This window comes from Pseudophryne corroboree, chromosome 6 (genome assembly GCF_028390025.1).
Source record: "Pseudophryne corroboree isolate aPseCor3 chromosome 6, aPseCor3.hap2, whole genome shotgun sequence".
Classification (NCBI taxonomy): Eukaryota; Metazoa; Chordata; class Amphibia; order Anura; family Myobatrachidae; genus Pseudophryne; species Pseudophryne corroboree.
Window position 1 is genome coordinate 18,232,350 of NC_086449.1, and position 16,286 is coordinate 18,248,635.

At 47.3% G+C, this 16,286-nt stretch overlaps 2 protein-coding genes across 2 annotated transcripts in view; both read right to left on the reverse strand.

Annotated features, from left to right (window-relative positions):
• LOC134934076 (olfactory receptor 10A7-like) overlaps positions 1 to 9,587 on the reverse strand; it is a 33,480-nt gene extending 23,893 nt beyond the window's left edge. The window contains exon 1 of the mRNA XM_063929585.1: positions 9,479 to 9,587. Within this exon, the coding sequence (XP_063785655.1) occupies positions 9,479 to 9,587 (109 nt within the window). The remainder of the gene's footprint in view (positions 1 to 9,478) is intronic.
• A 1,721-nt stretch (positions 9,588 to 11,308) lies between these two features.
• LOC134934077 (olfactory receptor 1468-like) lies at positions 11,309 to 13,256 on the reverse strand. Its single transcript, XM_063929586.1, has 2 exons — positions 12,346 to 13,256; positions 11,309 to 11,378 (listed from the first exon to the last, which is right to left on the reverse strand). The coding sequence occupies exons 1-2, from the start codon at positions 13,254 to 13,256 to the stop codon at positions 11,309 to 11,311; spliced, it is 981 nt and encodes a 326-aa protein (XP_063785656.1).
• Positions 13,257 to 16,286: the final 3,030 nt, after the last annotated feature.

The following is a 16,286-nucleotide window of genomic DNA, read 5'->3' on the forward strand; positions in this document are numbered from 1 at the left end:
CACTGCAAATGCTGTTCCCCCGCCAAACGGGGAGTGCAGCAGAGCGCCTGCAAAACCTTTTTGTGCAAAACAAGACCAGCCCTGGACATAATCTATGTGTGCGTTGAATCTAACGTTGGAGGGCTGGCTTTTGACGTCACACACCCGCCCAGCTTTCGCCCAGCCACGCCTGCTTTTTCATTGGCACGCCTGCATTTTTCTAAGCACCCCCTGTAAACGGTCAGTTAACACCCAGAAAAGCCTCTTTCCTGTCAATCTTCTTGCGGTCGCCAGTGCGAATGAAAGGTTCGCTAGAACCTGTGCAAAACCACAAAGGACGTTGTACTCGTACATCACGCATACGCATTGTGGTACTTACGCATGCACAGAAGTGCCATTTTTTAGACTCATCGCTACGCAGCAAACAACGGCAGCTAGCGATCGACTCGGAATGACCCCCATTGTCTATTTGACGTAGTTATGTTACTTTTCCAGATATTTAACATTTTTCTGACTCAAGATTCTTTAACCAAATAAGTCTGAAGCCAATTCATCTTAAACAAATATAATCATTTTTCCAAATGTATTAATTTTTATATACTGTGAGAACTTTCCCCTTTTAAGAGTAAGATATATATTCATTCTCTATATAAACTAATGTTGAAACAAAACTATGAATAATTTGGTGAACCCAATTCTTCTTCAGGGTCCATAGGGGATCACAGGGATTACGCTGGGGCGTAGGTAACTGTAGCTGATTCTGGCACCAAATAGTTAAAAGCTTTAGCTCCCAGGAGGCACTTCCCTACACCCCACCGCTAGCCCCAAGCTAGACAGTTTTAGTTGGGTGCCGGCAGGAGCCGGATGCCCTTTCGGTAGGGGGATGCTCTTGAGCAGCTCAAAGCTTTTATTTTTATGACTTGTTTTATTTTATTATTCTTTCTCTCCTCAGAGCATGCAGTGATGGGCAGTCCTAGAGGATGCCTGTACTGCTGGTCCTACAACTACACAGTGGCTCCGCCACATTGGCAAGTTGTCCAGGATATAGGTGGGCACCACCAGAGCACTACTGGCAGACAAAGCTCATTTGGGGAACCAGGCTAAATAGGGACACACGAAGGACAGGTACTGTAAGATAATTCCCCGATTGCATCTCTGGTTGTGCCTTTGGCTGCAGAGACCACCAGATCCAGCTGATGTGGGTGTCCGGTTCATCCGCAACCCCACTAGACCACCAGGGCACCAGCGGCTTGCAGCAGGGACTCTTAATGAGGCCAGCTTGCCCAGGGGATAACATCAGCACAGGCCCCTCCCCCTGTTCAGAGCGCAATTCCACAGCAACTTCCCACCTCTGAGCTGCAACTCCTCACCCTCCTCCATCAGTGAGATGCTCAGTGGCCATTTTACCACAAGCTTTAGCTGAAGCAAGTCTCAGGAGAATCGTGTCTTGTTTCCCTGTATACTCATCCCCAGAGCCAGGTTATTCAACAATAAATACTACCAGCCACTGAGGCTTGAGCAGCTGATTCAGTGCTCATTGTAAATTTATATATATGCATAGTATGTCACTTTTTCCAGTCTGCTGTTTGTAATATACTGTCTCTGGGTTTTTTTCTGTCAATTATAACTATCACTAACATACAGTTGTTCAGGGGTGTCACAATCCTGACTGTAGGTTTTATATTTGGTGACTTACCCCTGCCATCTGTCCTGGATCCTGTGTCTTTTCACTCACGGAGTTAAACAGCTTGTCAGTTTTCCTGAGTTCTCTGCCTGAGAGGTAATAGTTAATTAGCTCCACCTGTGGTGATCTCCTGTGTGAGGCTGAATTCAGTAATCTGAAGTTCAGGCTTCAGTGTACTCTCGGCCTGCTAGGCCTCGCTGCACTTCACAGCCTCCTCTAGAGTAGTCACATGACAGTGACTTCACCTGACCCAGAGTTGTCCAATCCTCTGCCAGCCTGAGACTCTCTACATCACCTAATCCTGCCCACCAATCATCAGGGACCAGGAAGTATAAATCAGGAGGCTGAGTTGGAATCTGGGCCAGTTCCTCATGTCACATACAGCCTTGTGTGAGTCTTATGCTGAGCTCCCTTAAGGTAACCTTTGTACCTAAGTTCCTGTGGGAACTCTGTTCCCTTGTTACCGTTTGGTTTACTTGTGTGTTGCCATTTGATTTCATCATTTTCCCTGAGTCTCAATGTAAAGGCACAGCTGCAATGTTTCGTCTTAAAGGCACAGTACTGAATTCCGTGTTCTCCACTGAAAACCACAGAAGTCGTGTTTCAGTTTTACTACTGTTGTAGTTGGGATCTCCAGGACTCAGTACCTCCGTGCCTCAGTACCTCCATGCTTCCAGTACCTCCGTGCCTCAGTACCTCCGTGCCTCAGTACCTCCATGCTTCCAGCACCTCCGTGCCTCAGTACCTCCGTGCCTCAGTACCTCCGTGCCTCAGTACCTCTGTGCCTCAGTATCTCCGTGCCTCAGTACCTCCGTTCTTCCAGCACCTCCGTGCCTCAGTACCTCCGTGCCTCAGTACCTCCGTGCCTCAGTACCTCCATGCTTCCAGCACCTCCGTGCCTCAGTACCTCCGTGCCTCAGCATCTCCGTGCCTCAGTACCTCCGTGCTTCCAGCACCTCCGTGCCTCAGTACCTCCATGCTTCCAGCACCTCCGTGCCTCAGTACCTCCGTGCTTCCAGCACCTCCGTGCCTCAGTACCTCCGTGCCTCAGCATCTCCGTGCCTCAGTACCTCCGTTCTTCCAGCACCTCCGTGCCTCAGTACCTCCGTGCTTCCAGCACCTCCGTGCCTCAGTACCTCCGTGCTTCCAGCACCTCCGTGCCTCAGTACCTCCGTGCTTCCAGCACCTCCGTGCCTCAGTACCTCCGTGCTTCCAGCACCTCCGTGCCTCAGTACCTCCGTGCCTCAGCACCTCTGTGCCTTAGTACCTCCGTGCCTCCACGCATCCCAGTGCCTCTACGCACCTCAGTGTTCCCAAGCACCTCAGTGTCCCCAAGCACCTCAGTGTCCTCAAGCACCTCAGTGTCCTCAAGCACCTCAGTGTCCTCAAGCACCTCAGTGTCTCCAAGCACCTCAGTGTCTCCTAGCACCCCGTGCCCTTTAGCACAGTTGAACCTGGTATTCTTCACTGATTCATCAGCGCCTTTCCAGTTTTGTCTTTCAGGAGACCTTCAGCGCCCCCACGTGCTTCCTGTCTGCCGACCTAATCCTGTATGAGGAGAGCCTAGATTCGGCCATCTCTGCCGCGGTTCCTCTTCCCAGTCATCGGAAGAATACTCGAGTCCACAACATTTCCAAACCAGGTCAGTGGTAGTATTCACATAATCCTCCAGTCGCCCGCACAGACTTCACTACACCGGGTTCACAAAAACCTCAGTCATGACAGTAGGAACTGGCCACATGGACCCGGCCGAAAGTGTTTGTCTGACGCATGACCTCCTAAGCAATATTGCAGGACGCTTGGAAGGTCTGGAGTCGACTCAGCATCGATTGGCACAGTGTCTGCAGCGGAATTCGTCCTCCAGAGATTCTATGACCTTCTGCTCTAAGACTCCTGACCAACTGCAGATTTTTTACCAGATGTTACTACAGTTACAAGAACTTTTGCCTAGTATTCTCTCTGTGATGCCTGATCTCCTCAGGAATACTACCAACGTTGTTGATCCTGTTTTGTCCCATCCAGTTAATAGAGTCTCTTCCTCTGCGCAAGGGAAAGTTTTTCATCAGAGCTATCCACGGCCCAAGCTCTCTGAAGCTGAACGTCAGCGGCGTAAGGAGCTACATCTCTGTCTTTACTGTGGAAATTCTGGTCATTTTGTTAAAGACTGCATTCTTCGCAAGCCAGGTAATAGTGACAAATCTCAGTATCATAGTGCTCATGTCTACAAGTCATCCACAGTATCCGATCCTTCTGCTGCTGACGGGGGTATCAAGAAGGCTACTCTTCTGAGAGAGACTCAAATTTATGACTGGGGTCCGGTGGTTAAAAGACCTTATCCCAAGTTGGGTGTCCAGAGAAGAATGTTCAAGCCATTTACAGTCACAGAGGAGTCCGTGTCCACAGCCCCAGGAGGGGCGTCTTCAGAGCGTCCAGCCCCAGGAGGGGCGTATTCAGAGCGTCCAGCCCCAGGAGGGGCGTCTTCAGAGCGTCCAGCCCCAGGAGGGGCGTCTTCAGAGCGTCCAGCCCCAGTGAGGGGTTCAGAGCGCCCAGCCCCAGAGAGTCTTCAGAGTGCTGCCCAGCCAGTGAGTCTTCAGAGTGCTGCCCAGCCAGAGAGTCTACAGAGTGCTGCCCAGCCAGAGATTCTACAGAGTGCTGCCCAGCCAGAGATTCTACAGAGTGCTGCCTAGCCAGAGATTCTACAGAGTGCTGCCCAGCCAGAGATTCTACAGAGTGCTGCCCAGCCAGAAATTCTACAGAGTGCTGCCCAGCCAGAGATTCTACAGAGTGCTGCCCAGCCCCGTGAAGAGGGGGCTCTTGCCTCAGCCCAGCCCCGTGAAGAGGGGGCTCTTGCCTCAGCCCAGCCCCGTGAAGTGGGGGCTCTTGCCTCAGCCCAGCCCTGTGAAGAAAGGGCTCAGCCCGTCCCGGTTCCAGCCGGTCCAGCAATACTCCAGGCCCTGCCTGGTCAGTCCGTCCCGGTTCCAGCCGGTCCAGCAATACTCCAGGCCCTGCCTGGTCAGTCCGTCCCGGTTCCAGCCGGTCCAGCAATACTCCAGGCCCAGCCTGGTCAGTCCGTCCCGGTTCCAGCCGGTCCAGCAATCCTCCAGGCCCAGCCTGGTCAGTCCGTCCCGGTTCCAGCCGGTCCAGCAATACTCCAGGCTCCGCCTGGTCAGTCTGTCCCGGTTCCAGCTGGTCCATCAATACTCCAGGCTCCGCCTAGTCAGTCCGTCCCGGTTCCAGCCGGTCCAGCAATACTCCAGGCCCAGCTTGGCCAGTCCGTTCCGGTTCCAGCCGGTCCATCAATACTCCAGGCTCCGCCTGGTCAGTCCGTCCCGGTTCCAGCCGGTCCAGCAATACTCCAGGACCAGCCTGGTCCGTCTCCTTTGGCTCCAGCCAATCCAAGTATCCTCGGATCCAATCCAGTCCTACTCGTCCAGCCAAAGCTTTCTTCAGTTTCATCCTCTAAGCTTTCGTCTGATGGTTTTCCACCTATTTACTTTGATGGAGATTTATTGCAATATGCCGCTCTGGTTGAACAATTTCTCTCTCGGATGGAGTCTGATCCTTCAGGTGCAGTAACTCTTTCCAACGTTACTCGATATCTGTTCCTGGCATTCAGAGGAAGAGCTTTGGAGTGGGCCAACATGCTCTTTGAGAGTAATGACCCTGTGTTCCATGACTTACAGACTTTCAGTAACGCTGTAGTTAAAGAATTTAGTCCTAAACCTTTGGAATCTGCATCAACGAAGGTCCTAAATTCTTCTGTATGAATTTCTCAAGTTCCTCTAAGATTCAAGATGGGTGTCCGGAGTCCACCCTTGAAGAGGGGGATACTGTCACAATCCTGACTGTAGGTTTTATATTTGGTGACTTACCCCTGCCATCTGTCCTGGATCCTGTGTCTTTTCACTCACGGAGTTAAACAGCTTGTCAGTTTTCCTGAGTTCTCTGCCTGAGAGGTAATAGTTAATTAGCTCCACCTGTGGTGATCTCCTGTGTGAGGCTGAATTCAGTAATCTGAAGTTCAGGCTTCAGTGTTCTCTCGGCCTGCTAGGCCTCGCTGCACTTCACAGCCTCCTCTAGAGTAGTCACATGACAGTGACTTCACCTGACCCAGAGTTGTCCAATCCTCTGCCAGCCTGAGACTCTCTACATCACCTAATCCTGCCCACCAATCATCAGGGACCAGGAAGTATAAATCAGGAGGCTGAGTTGGAATCTGGGCCAGTTCCTCATGTCACATACAGCCTTGTGTGAGTCTTATGCTGAGCTCCCTTAAGGTAACCTTTGTACCTAAGTTCCTGTGGGAACTCTGTTCCCTTGTTACCGTTTGGTTTACTTGTGTGTTGCCATTTGATTTCATCATTTTCCCTGAGTCTCAATGTAAAGGCACAGCTGCAATGTTTCGTCTTAAAGGCACAGTACTGAATTCCGTGTTCTCCACTGAAAACCACAGAAGTCGTGTTTCAGTTTTACTACTGTTGTAGTTGGGATCTCCAGGACTCAGTACCTCCGTGCCTCAGTACCTCCATGCTTCCAGTACCTCCGTGCCTCAGTACCTCCATGCCTCAGTACCTCCATGCTTCCAGCACCTCCGTGCCTCAGTACCTCCGTGCCTCAGTACCTCCGTGCCTCAGTACCTCTGTGCCTCAGTATCTCCGTGCCTCAGTACCTCCGTTCTTCCAGCACCTCCGTGCCTCAGTACCTCCGTGCCTCAGTACCTCCGTGCCTCAGTACCTCCATGCTTCCAGCACCTCCGTGCCTCAGTACCTCCGTGCCTCAGTACCTCCGTGCTTCCAGCACCTCCGTGCCTCAGTACCTCCGTGCTTCCAGCACCTCCGTGCCTCAGTACCTCCGTGCTTCCAGCACCTCCGTGCCTCAGTACCTCCGTGCCTCAGCATCTCCGTGCCTCAGTACCTCCGTGCTTCCAGCACCTCCGTGCCTCAGTACCTCCGTGCTTCCAGCACCTCCGTGCCTCAGTACCTCCGTGCTTCCAGCACCTCCGTGCCTCAGTACCTCCGTGCTTACAGCACCTCCGTGCCTCAGTACCTCCGTGCCTCAGCACCTCCGTGCCTTAGTACCTCCGTGCCTCCACGCATCCCAGTGCCTCTACGCACCTCAGTGTTCCCAAGCACCTCAGTGTCCCCAAGCACCTCAGTGTCCTCAAGCACCTCAGTATCCTCAAGCACCTCAGTGTCCTCAAGCACCTCAGTGTCCTCAAGCACCTCAGTGTCCTCAAGCACCTCAGTGTCTCCAAGCACCTCAGTGTCTCCAAGCACCCCGTGCCCTTTAGCACAGTTGAACCTGATATTCTTCACTGATTCATCAGCGCCTTTCCAGTTTTGTCTTTCAGGAGACCTTCAGCGCCCCCACGTGCTTCCTGTCTGCCGACCTAATCCTGTATGAGGAAAGCCTAGATTCGGCCATCTCTGCCGCGGTTCCTCTTCCCAGTCATCGAAAGAATACTCGAGTCCACAACATTTCCAAACCAGGTCAGTGGTAGTATTCACATAATCCTCCAGTCGCCCGCACAGACTTCACTACACCGGGTTCACAAAAACCTCAGTCATGACAAGGGGTTCATAGTAGCTCACATTTACTGTATTTGTGAAGGGAGTCACATTGCATTTTGGCTATACACTCACTTTGTGCCATGTCTTCCAAGGGCAAAGGTAATAAGGAGTTTGTGGCTACTGTGCTGGCTACATGTAAATCATGTTCAGCGGGTTTATCCCCTCAGGATTCTGTACGGATCGGTCTGTGTATAACCTGTTTTACCCCACAGACTAGTGTCATTCTATACTCTCCTGCAGGATGTGCAGAGGTTCCCCCTATGGTGTATTCATTTCTCATGTAGCACACCTAGTCAGAAGCTTTACTTTACCTATACTTACAGTGTCTTCTCTTAAAGAGGTCATGGATGGAAAAATTGAGACCTGTCTCAATTATAGATTTTTGCATGGAGGCTCTATTACGTGTCCAGCTATGTCCTCTGCCTGGGAAGCTAAGGCCATTGAAGCCTGGGCGGATGCTCTTGAGGACAGCCTCCCTTCTGATGCTACCAGTGAACAACTGGCCCCCATCTCCCATATCCAGGAGGCAGCCTTCTACGTTTGTGAAGCAACCTTGGATAGTTAACTATTAGCCTCTGAAGTGTTTGCCACCTCCTGAGGCTATGGTTCTGGAAAGCAGACAATGACTCCAAAAGGTGCAATATTCTCATTCCTTTGCTGGCGATATCCTGTTTGGTGCTGAATTGTACAAGATAGAGGCATCGCTAGCTGCTTTTAAATCTGCCTTTTTACCCTCAGCTTCTACTCCAAAGCCTAGACCATCCTCCTTTTGGTCCTTTAGCTCACAGGGTAAGTCTAAAATGCCAATCCTGTACCTCAGCAGACTAGCTCACAGAATGCCACCAATACTCACACTAAACAGGCTTGGGCTGCCAGATGTCCAGCTGCTAAATCTGAAAACAAACCCTTAGACCGAAGAGACAGGCATCCTCCTGGGGTACCCCTGGGTGGGAGGCCAAATTCTTCAGTTCGCAGCGTCTGGCATCAGATAACCTTAGATGCCCGGGTATGAGAAGTAGTCTTTCATGGATACACTCTCACCTTCCTAAGACAACCCCCAGCAGTTCTTTTGTACTGTCCCTCCATCAGATCCAATCAACGCCCTTGGACCCTGAACAGCCTTTCAATCCCAACTACATTCAGGAGTGATTATACTGGTCCCACCCACCATATTCCACACTTTTTCTGGTTCAGATGCCGAATGGTTTCCATTGGTCTATTCTCAAGCTTAAATCACTCAACAGGTTTATCTGAGTGCCCAAGTTTTGCATGGAAACTCTACGTTCCATTGTCCTCAAATTTAAACCTCTGGAGCCGATGTAGTGCCCGTGGTCAAATGAAAAGGGGGGCTCAACGCGTTTCGCTGGTCTATATCACCGCCAGCTTCCTCAGGAGCATATGCGGTCATTTGACCACGGGCACTACATCGGCTTTCAATTTGAACCCTCTGGCAATTTCTGGACTTTTGAATCCTCCAGGACCTCTTTACACAGCATTGCTTTGGAGTCTCTGCCTATTCCCCTGCTGCTATTGGACCTCGATCTGCAATTGAGAACCAAGGGGACCCTCTCCTGAGACCATGGTAATATTTACAATCCCAAATATATGAGGACATCTTGGAGGACTGAGTTCTAGCCAGATCATCAGTGATTATTGCCCTATTTGAAATCTAAGTGGTCTTTAGTCAATTTGAGAGACTCTCAACTTTTTTCATTATTACCCCTCTGTCAATTCACGTGTCATTTATACACCTCTTAGACTTATTTTAATAAATGTATGACTTTTTAATTGATACAATTGTATCCGTTCTTTATTCTGAGATCCAGCCGGCGCCAGTATATATCTCTCTCTGCTTTGTTTTTTAACCTCTTGGGACTAACCATCCCTATACAGGCTGCCGCTGACAGCGCACTCACTAATTTTTTCGTTATCTACACCTGGACTTAGCTTGTCTGTCTTTGACGGTATGGCTCTTGACTCATCCCTCTTAAGATCCAAGGGTTTTTGCCACTCAGTAGTTCAGATGACGCTCAAGGCTCATAAGCCTCCCTCATCCCATATCTATTACAGAGTCTGGCAATCTTACTTTCAGTGGTGTTCTGCAAGAAGCTATATCCCTACAGCTTTCACAGTTTCTCAGGTGCTTGCCTTTCTCCAGGCTGGTTTGGACCTAGGCCTCTGTCTGGCGTCCTTCAAAGTTCAGGTATCAGCTCTGTCCATCTGGTTCCAGCGAAGGATAGCTCACCTGCCTGATGGTAGAATGTTCCTTCAGGGTATTCTTCACCTTCAACCTCTTCCTCTGGTGGCTCTGTGGGACTTTTCTTTGGTACTTTGGGCTCTACAGACACATCCATTTGAACATTTGGATTCAGTTAACCTCAAGTAGCTCAAAGCAAAAAACGCTTTTCCTCCTTGCTATTGCCTCAGCCTGCAGTGTATCTGACTTGGGTGTACTCTCTTATCACTCCTCCTTTTTGAGTTTTAATTTAGACAGGAATGTTATGAACGGGATGTAGTTATGTGACCGATGGTCAGGAGACTGACGGTCACAATACCTTCCCCTGCAACCCGAACACTAAAAATGCAGACAATTGGCATGCCGACTAGAAGGGACTATTTACACTCGTGGGTGTCCACGACACCCATAGAGTGGGAACAGAAACTATGGTGAGCTCTGCTCGCCAATGAGCAAGCAGCATGGTGAGTTCAGTGAGCTCGCAAGGGGCTTTGTTACGCACTCCCACCCACCAACATTCTACACCGGCAGAGGCATGTGCTGGGCAGGAGGGGGCGGCACGGAAGTGTTAGGCCACCATTTTGTGGGCGCAGTCCGGCCCACACAGGCGTGGCCAGACCATGCTGGGGGTGGGCCTCAGTGGCTGCGTGACATCACACGCAGCCGCTGCAACTCGGACATCGACGAATAGCTCCCAGCCAGCTGCGCTGGCCGGGATCTACTCCTGAAGTACAAAAGCATCACCGCTGTGCAATGCTTTTGTACTTCTGCGGAAGGGTCGGGTCAGACATGCGGGACGGACTAACCCTGTGCTGGGCGTCCCCCCACATGTCAGTGTGCCTGATCGTAGCCCGGCAAAATTTTACAGGGCTAAGATCAGGTCTGAATTAGGCTCAATGTTCTAAAGACTCTGATAGCCCCACCAGATGCAAACTCCAGTAATTATTTCAAGTTTACTTCTATTGGTTACTATACTTAAATATTTATTAGGTTTTGGGCTTTGTGCATTGTGAGTACTTGCTGTTTCCATTCAGCTTAGTACTGTACATAAGTGACCATATTCTGCAACTTTGAATTTGTCATAGTAAATAATTGGAGGAATAAATAAGAAAGTGCTCTTTGTGGGCATTTATTTAAATGATTTTTGTAGACCATGCCTATCCTTACTTTCTCAGATGATCGGCGGGATGTATTGGCGCCCAATTTTTGGCGGCAGTGCGGGATTCTGGCTGAACTCGGATGTTTTTTTTAAAGGAGCAATAACTTACAAGGCAAAACCATGCCTTATAAGTGAATGTTTCTTTAAAAAAATGTCAGAGTACGGCTAGACCCTGCACTGCCGCCAGACTCAGGCGACATTACTTCCTGCTGATAACATTTTAATATTTTGCTTTATTGCGTCTATAACAAATTATTTTTTTGTAACAAAGAATAATAAAAGTTATATTTTATATACATAAAAAAGGGGTAAGTTATTCTGCCGAATTGGAAATGCAAATTCTACATGAAGAAAAATAATATTATTTAAAGGTTCCAGTGCACCATAAAAGAATCATTCCCTTCTCTTTCCCTTTATGGGAACTCACTACTTGATCAAATGCTTCCTCAATCTCCTTATTTAAACACATGTGAAAAGCCACCTCTTTACTAGACAATACTCTACTACCACCTGTACTACTCGGGCTAGTCAATTCTTCAATACTCACTCTAGACCATGTTGACTAATCTTATCTGAGTTCTGCATTTTCCCCACTCTCTCACAAGCAGGTAGCTTTATACAATACCCTTAGTTCTTACATCTTATTTTATCATACATATCTTGTACAGTATGTATCTGCTTTATATATACAGTATATCCCCCAATTTCCCAACTCCCAAGCACTGTGGAGCATCATGGAGCTTATTCAGAGGTGGATGCCGTTCACAAAGGAGCAATGTGTGAAAATTATGCTAATGCCATAGGAGGCATCTTGTGTCACATGTTTCAGGTCACGCAGCAGGTGCACAGGTAGAGTTCACCAACTGTCATAATTTCCAGAGCACAATGGTGATGCATTGTACATGGCAGGTGGCCGTTTTCCCACATAACTGTGAAAAGAAGAAACCAATTACAATTCCAATATTTTTTGTGCAAATCTACTAACCAAGATGGTTATTCAGAGACGAACGCAGCTGCCGCGTTCGCATGAAATGGCTGCATCCATCGGGTCTGCACACTGGTCATAGTGCGCGACCCTTCGCAATGCGGTCACATCTCGGAAGGATACAGCCGCAAGGTGAATGTCAGCAGGGGGGTGTCAACGCAGTGTTTGGTGGGTGTGGTCCGGGCATTACAGGCATGTCCAGACCGGTTTCAGGGCAGCTGCGGGACGTCACACGCAATGTCGCCGGGCCACCTACCACTGCAGCCATGCTGCACAGGCAGGGTTTGTCCTCTAATTGATACATTTGCAATTAAATTGTGAACGCATTGTAGAACTTGGCCACACACACGCTCGTCTGCCTTTTCCTGTGCTGCGCAGCCCTTAGCATGTGAGTAAATGGACGCTGATCTTGCTGTGGAAGGAAGATCTTCATCCATCTCTGAATAACCCCCCAAGACCTTTAGTTTGGTATATGATCTGCTCTGCTCAGAAAACAGCATTATAGAAATATGTCACACATAAAAGTCATCCATCTGCTATTCATATATAGGTAAGGAGGAACCAATGCTAACAAATCAGATACAGTAACTTGAAATTCAGTTGTTTCATATCAGCTTTCATAAAACTTCCTGGATTAAAAAAAGTGGGGTTTTTTTTAGAAATTATTTTAATGACGTCATTCATCAAGGTTCTTGCAATAGCTTTAAATGACAGTTTTAGAAGTCATCAATTATTTTGTGAACAGCTTTCTTTAACTCCTTATTTCTCAGGCTGTATATAATCGGATTCATCAATGGAGTGACCACAGTGTACAGCAGGGAAAGCACTTTGCTGATCTTCCATGAGTATCTTCTGTCTGGAACCAAATAAACACAAACCAGTGTTCCGTAATACATAGACACAACAGCGAGGTGGGAACTGCAGGTAGAGAAAGCTTTTTGTCTGCCAGTAATAGATGGGATCTGTAAAATGGCAGCTATTATATAGACGTATGAAATAATGATAATCAGGAATGGTATGACAACCAAGAGGGCACTCAAACAGGTCACCTCTAACTGAACTAAGCTGGTATCTGAGCAAGACAGTTCTAGAAGTGGAGCAAGGTCACAGAAAAAGTGGTCAATGATATCTGGTCCACAGAACTGTAATTTGGTTATTGTTAGAGTGTGGATTAGTACAACTGAAAAACTCAGAATCCAAGTTACAATAACCATTTTCAGGCAAAGTTGAGTGTTTATTAGAGAATGATAATGCAGTGGTTTACAGATGGCCAAATATCTGTCATAACTCATAACAGTCAGAAGAAGACACTCTGAGGTTTCCGAGACATCAAAGAAATAAAACTGAGTGATACAATCGGTAAATGATATTTTGTTGGGTTTTACCATAGCAGCATGAAGCATACTAGGAAGGATATCTGTTGCCATTAAGATGTCTGATAGAGATAGATGTGTGAGGAAGAAGTACATTGGAGAATGGAGGTTCTTGCTGTGTGACACCAAAACGATGATCAGGAGGTTCCCACAAATTGTCATAAAGTAAACGGTAAAGAGAAGGAAGAAAACTAAAAATGTCACACTTTGAGGGATCTGTAGTCCTAAAAGATAGATGGTGGTAATTGTGGTCACATTTGCTTGATGCATCATCTGGAAACAGAAGATGAGGAACAATGAATCATTTATTATACTGCACCTTTCATGTCACTGTGAAATGACAACTGTATGATTTTAGCAGTGAAACAATTTAATACTAGTGTTTATAAGTGTAACCCAAATAACTATAGCTCAGAATCAAAGATGCTACAGTAAATCCAAGAATATTGTTGATCCTCTTCACTTCTGTACTCTGTCTACTTAATAAACATTTTAATTTGTAAAAAGGAAGGAAACTAGCAACATCGTCCAATGTAGTAGAACTGTTTTTATTCCTTCTCTTTTTTTAAACACCAGTCTTAGGGGTTTGGAAGAGATTTTAAATGTCATAATCTTTCAAAACTCTCAATGAATGTTTTCTCATCTATACATATTATATTGAAAGGTCAAATAATAATAATCATAATAATAATAATACTGTTTTGGTGTTCCCCCTGTGACAAAGACAGCACAAATCTGACAGGGGTTTAGAACTGCAAGACTATGGCCGTGAGAATCCAGACATGGGGGTTTATTTACTAATATTCGTGTTTTTGCCGTTTTTAAGGGTGTTTAAACTCGAATGGTATCGGGTGCATTTTCCTGCAACTTTTTGAATCCTGATACGGTCATTTACTAAGCTGACAAATTTTGCACATTCATTTTTTCCGATGTCGATGTGATTCGTAATGTCAGGCAGTGTTTTACGGGAGTGATAAGTAAAACACTCCCTGACAAAACACAAGGAATCCCGGCCGGATCTGTGAGATCCATGCAGGGCTTCATTGTGTACCTTAAAAAATTGTTTAAAGTGTTAAAAACTCTGAAAAAAATTGCGTGGGGTCCCCCCTCCTAAGCATAACCAGCCTCGGGCTCTTTGAGCCGGTCCTGGTTGTAAAAATATGGGGGAAAATTTTACAGGGGTTCCCCCATATTTGAACAACCAGCACCGGGCTCTGCGCCTGGTCCTGGTGCTAAAAATACGGGGGACAAAAAGCGTAGGGGTCCCCCGTATTTTTAACACCAGCAACAGGCTCCACTAGTCAGAGAGATAATGCCACAGTCGGGGGACACTTTTATCTTGGTCCCTGCGGCCCTGGCATTAAATCACTAACTAGTGACCCCTGGCCAGGGTACCCTGGAGGAGTTGGAACCCCTTAAATCAAGGCATCCCCCCTCCAGCCACCCAAAGGCCAGGGGTGAAGCCCGAGGCTGTCCCCCCATCCAAGGGCAGCGGATGGGGGGCTGATAGCCAAGTGTAAAAATCAGAATATTGTTTTTTTGTAGCAGTACTACAAGTCCCAGCAAGTCTCCCCTGCAAACTGGTACTTGGAGAACCACAAGTACCAGCATGCGGTGGCAAACTGGGCCCGCTGGTACCTGTAGTACTACTACAAAAAAAAATACCCAACAAAAAACAGAACACACACACCGTGACAGTAAAACTTTATTTCATACATGCACACCTACATACACACATACTTACCTATGTTCACACGAGGCTCGGCCCACTTCTCCATGACGAATCCACGGGGTACCTGTTAATAAAATTATACTCACCTAATCCAGGGTAGCTTCTGTCCTCTTTGTAATCCACGTACTCGGCAAAAAAACAAACCGAAAAACCCGAACCACGCACTGAAAGGGGTCCCATGTTTACACATGGGACCCCTTTCCCTGACTGGCGGGACCCCCCGTGATTCCTGTCAAAAAGGGTCCCTTCAGCCAATCAGGGAGCGCCACGTCGTGGCACTCTCCTGATTGGCTGTGTGCTCCTGAGCTGTCAGGCTGCGCACTGAAGATACAATGGAGCGCATAGGCGCTCCATTGTATCCAATGGTGGGAACTTTGCGGACCAGCGCGGTTGAGGTTACTCGCGGTCAATAAAATCTGAAAAATTAGAGCCATAGCAACTATTCGTATGCTCTTAGCTAATCAGCTCTTCCCCTTACATTCTGTTACTGACCTATTGGGATGGTACTGTACACAGTGTACAGTGTTTGCCGTAAGGTTCAGTGTCTGTTTGTATTATACCAAGACATTGGATACCTACAAGTACCAAAGAGGGGGGGCAATCCAAGCATTTGTTAAGTATGTTTTTTTTAAATGAATACTACAGCACTGGCAGTCTTAGTCTTGTAGTAAATTTAATGTTTTCCTTACAGAAAGACAACAGGTGAGACTTAATGTCTAGACATGTCAGCACTTTTTGTTCTATAAGTGCCAACATGCTGGGACAGGCAGGCTGGGACCTGTAGTCAGTCTGTAACAAACAATAGTATGTATTCTTTAACCATAAACCCACCTCAACCAGGGGTGCTGGGAATTGTCATGAGATTTCAGCCCAGGGCTGGTTGGTCCATGGGATGGGAGGACTCAATATTTGTGGTGTTCCAACTTTCCAAGGAAATCCAGAACTGAGCTGGGACTTGGGTAGACCAGTTTGGGACTTATTGCCACTATGGAAAAGGGACCCCACACTGTGTGTTCCCCTGCTATAGCATCAGCCCCTGGCTGGTTCATCCTGTTGCTGTTTTTAGGATAATAAGGGGAACCTCATGCCATTTTTTATGCCTATGTTCTTATACCAATGCAGGTTGGGCGGTCCAGGGATGTTTATGGTTTTTTGGGGCCACCACACACTTTAAAAAAATGTAACTCATTGTTTTTACACCTAACACTGTTTTTACACCTAACACTGATTTCCTCATACTGATCTGTGAAATGTTTCTTTTTTCATGAAGATACCTTCATTTTTGAATTACTATTTGCCATCAGTTTTGAACTGAAAGATTAAAACCAATGGTATTTTGTGCAGTAAAAAAAATACATTGCCATCTGGTTTCAATTGAAGTTAAAATCCAATGTATAGTAAACAATTATTTTTTACATGTCTATATGATGGCTACAGTATATCTATCATCATTGTCCGTCGGTTTTGGTTTAGAACTAAAAATGACAATTAGTAATTTGACACCTTTGAAATCCATTGAAGGCCATACTTCTCAAAACTACCATGGCTAAAATAACAATCTGGATTTT

Bases quoted from the DNA above. Each gene is read 5' to 3' on its own strand.
- LOC134934077 (XM_063929586.1), bottom strand. From the start codon at position 13,256: ATGCATCAAGCAAATGTGACCACAATTACCACCATCTATCTTTTAGGA. The intron at 11,379-12,345 runs AATTGATGACTT...ACGGCATCCACC, and splicing joins AAGAAAGCTGTTCACAAAAT to TCTGAATAAGCTCCATGATG.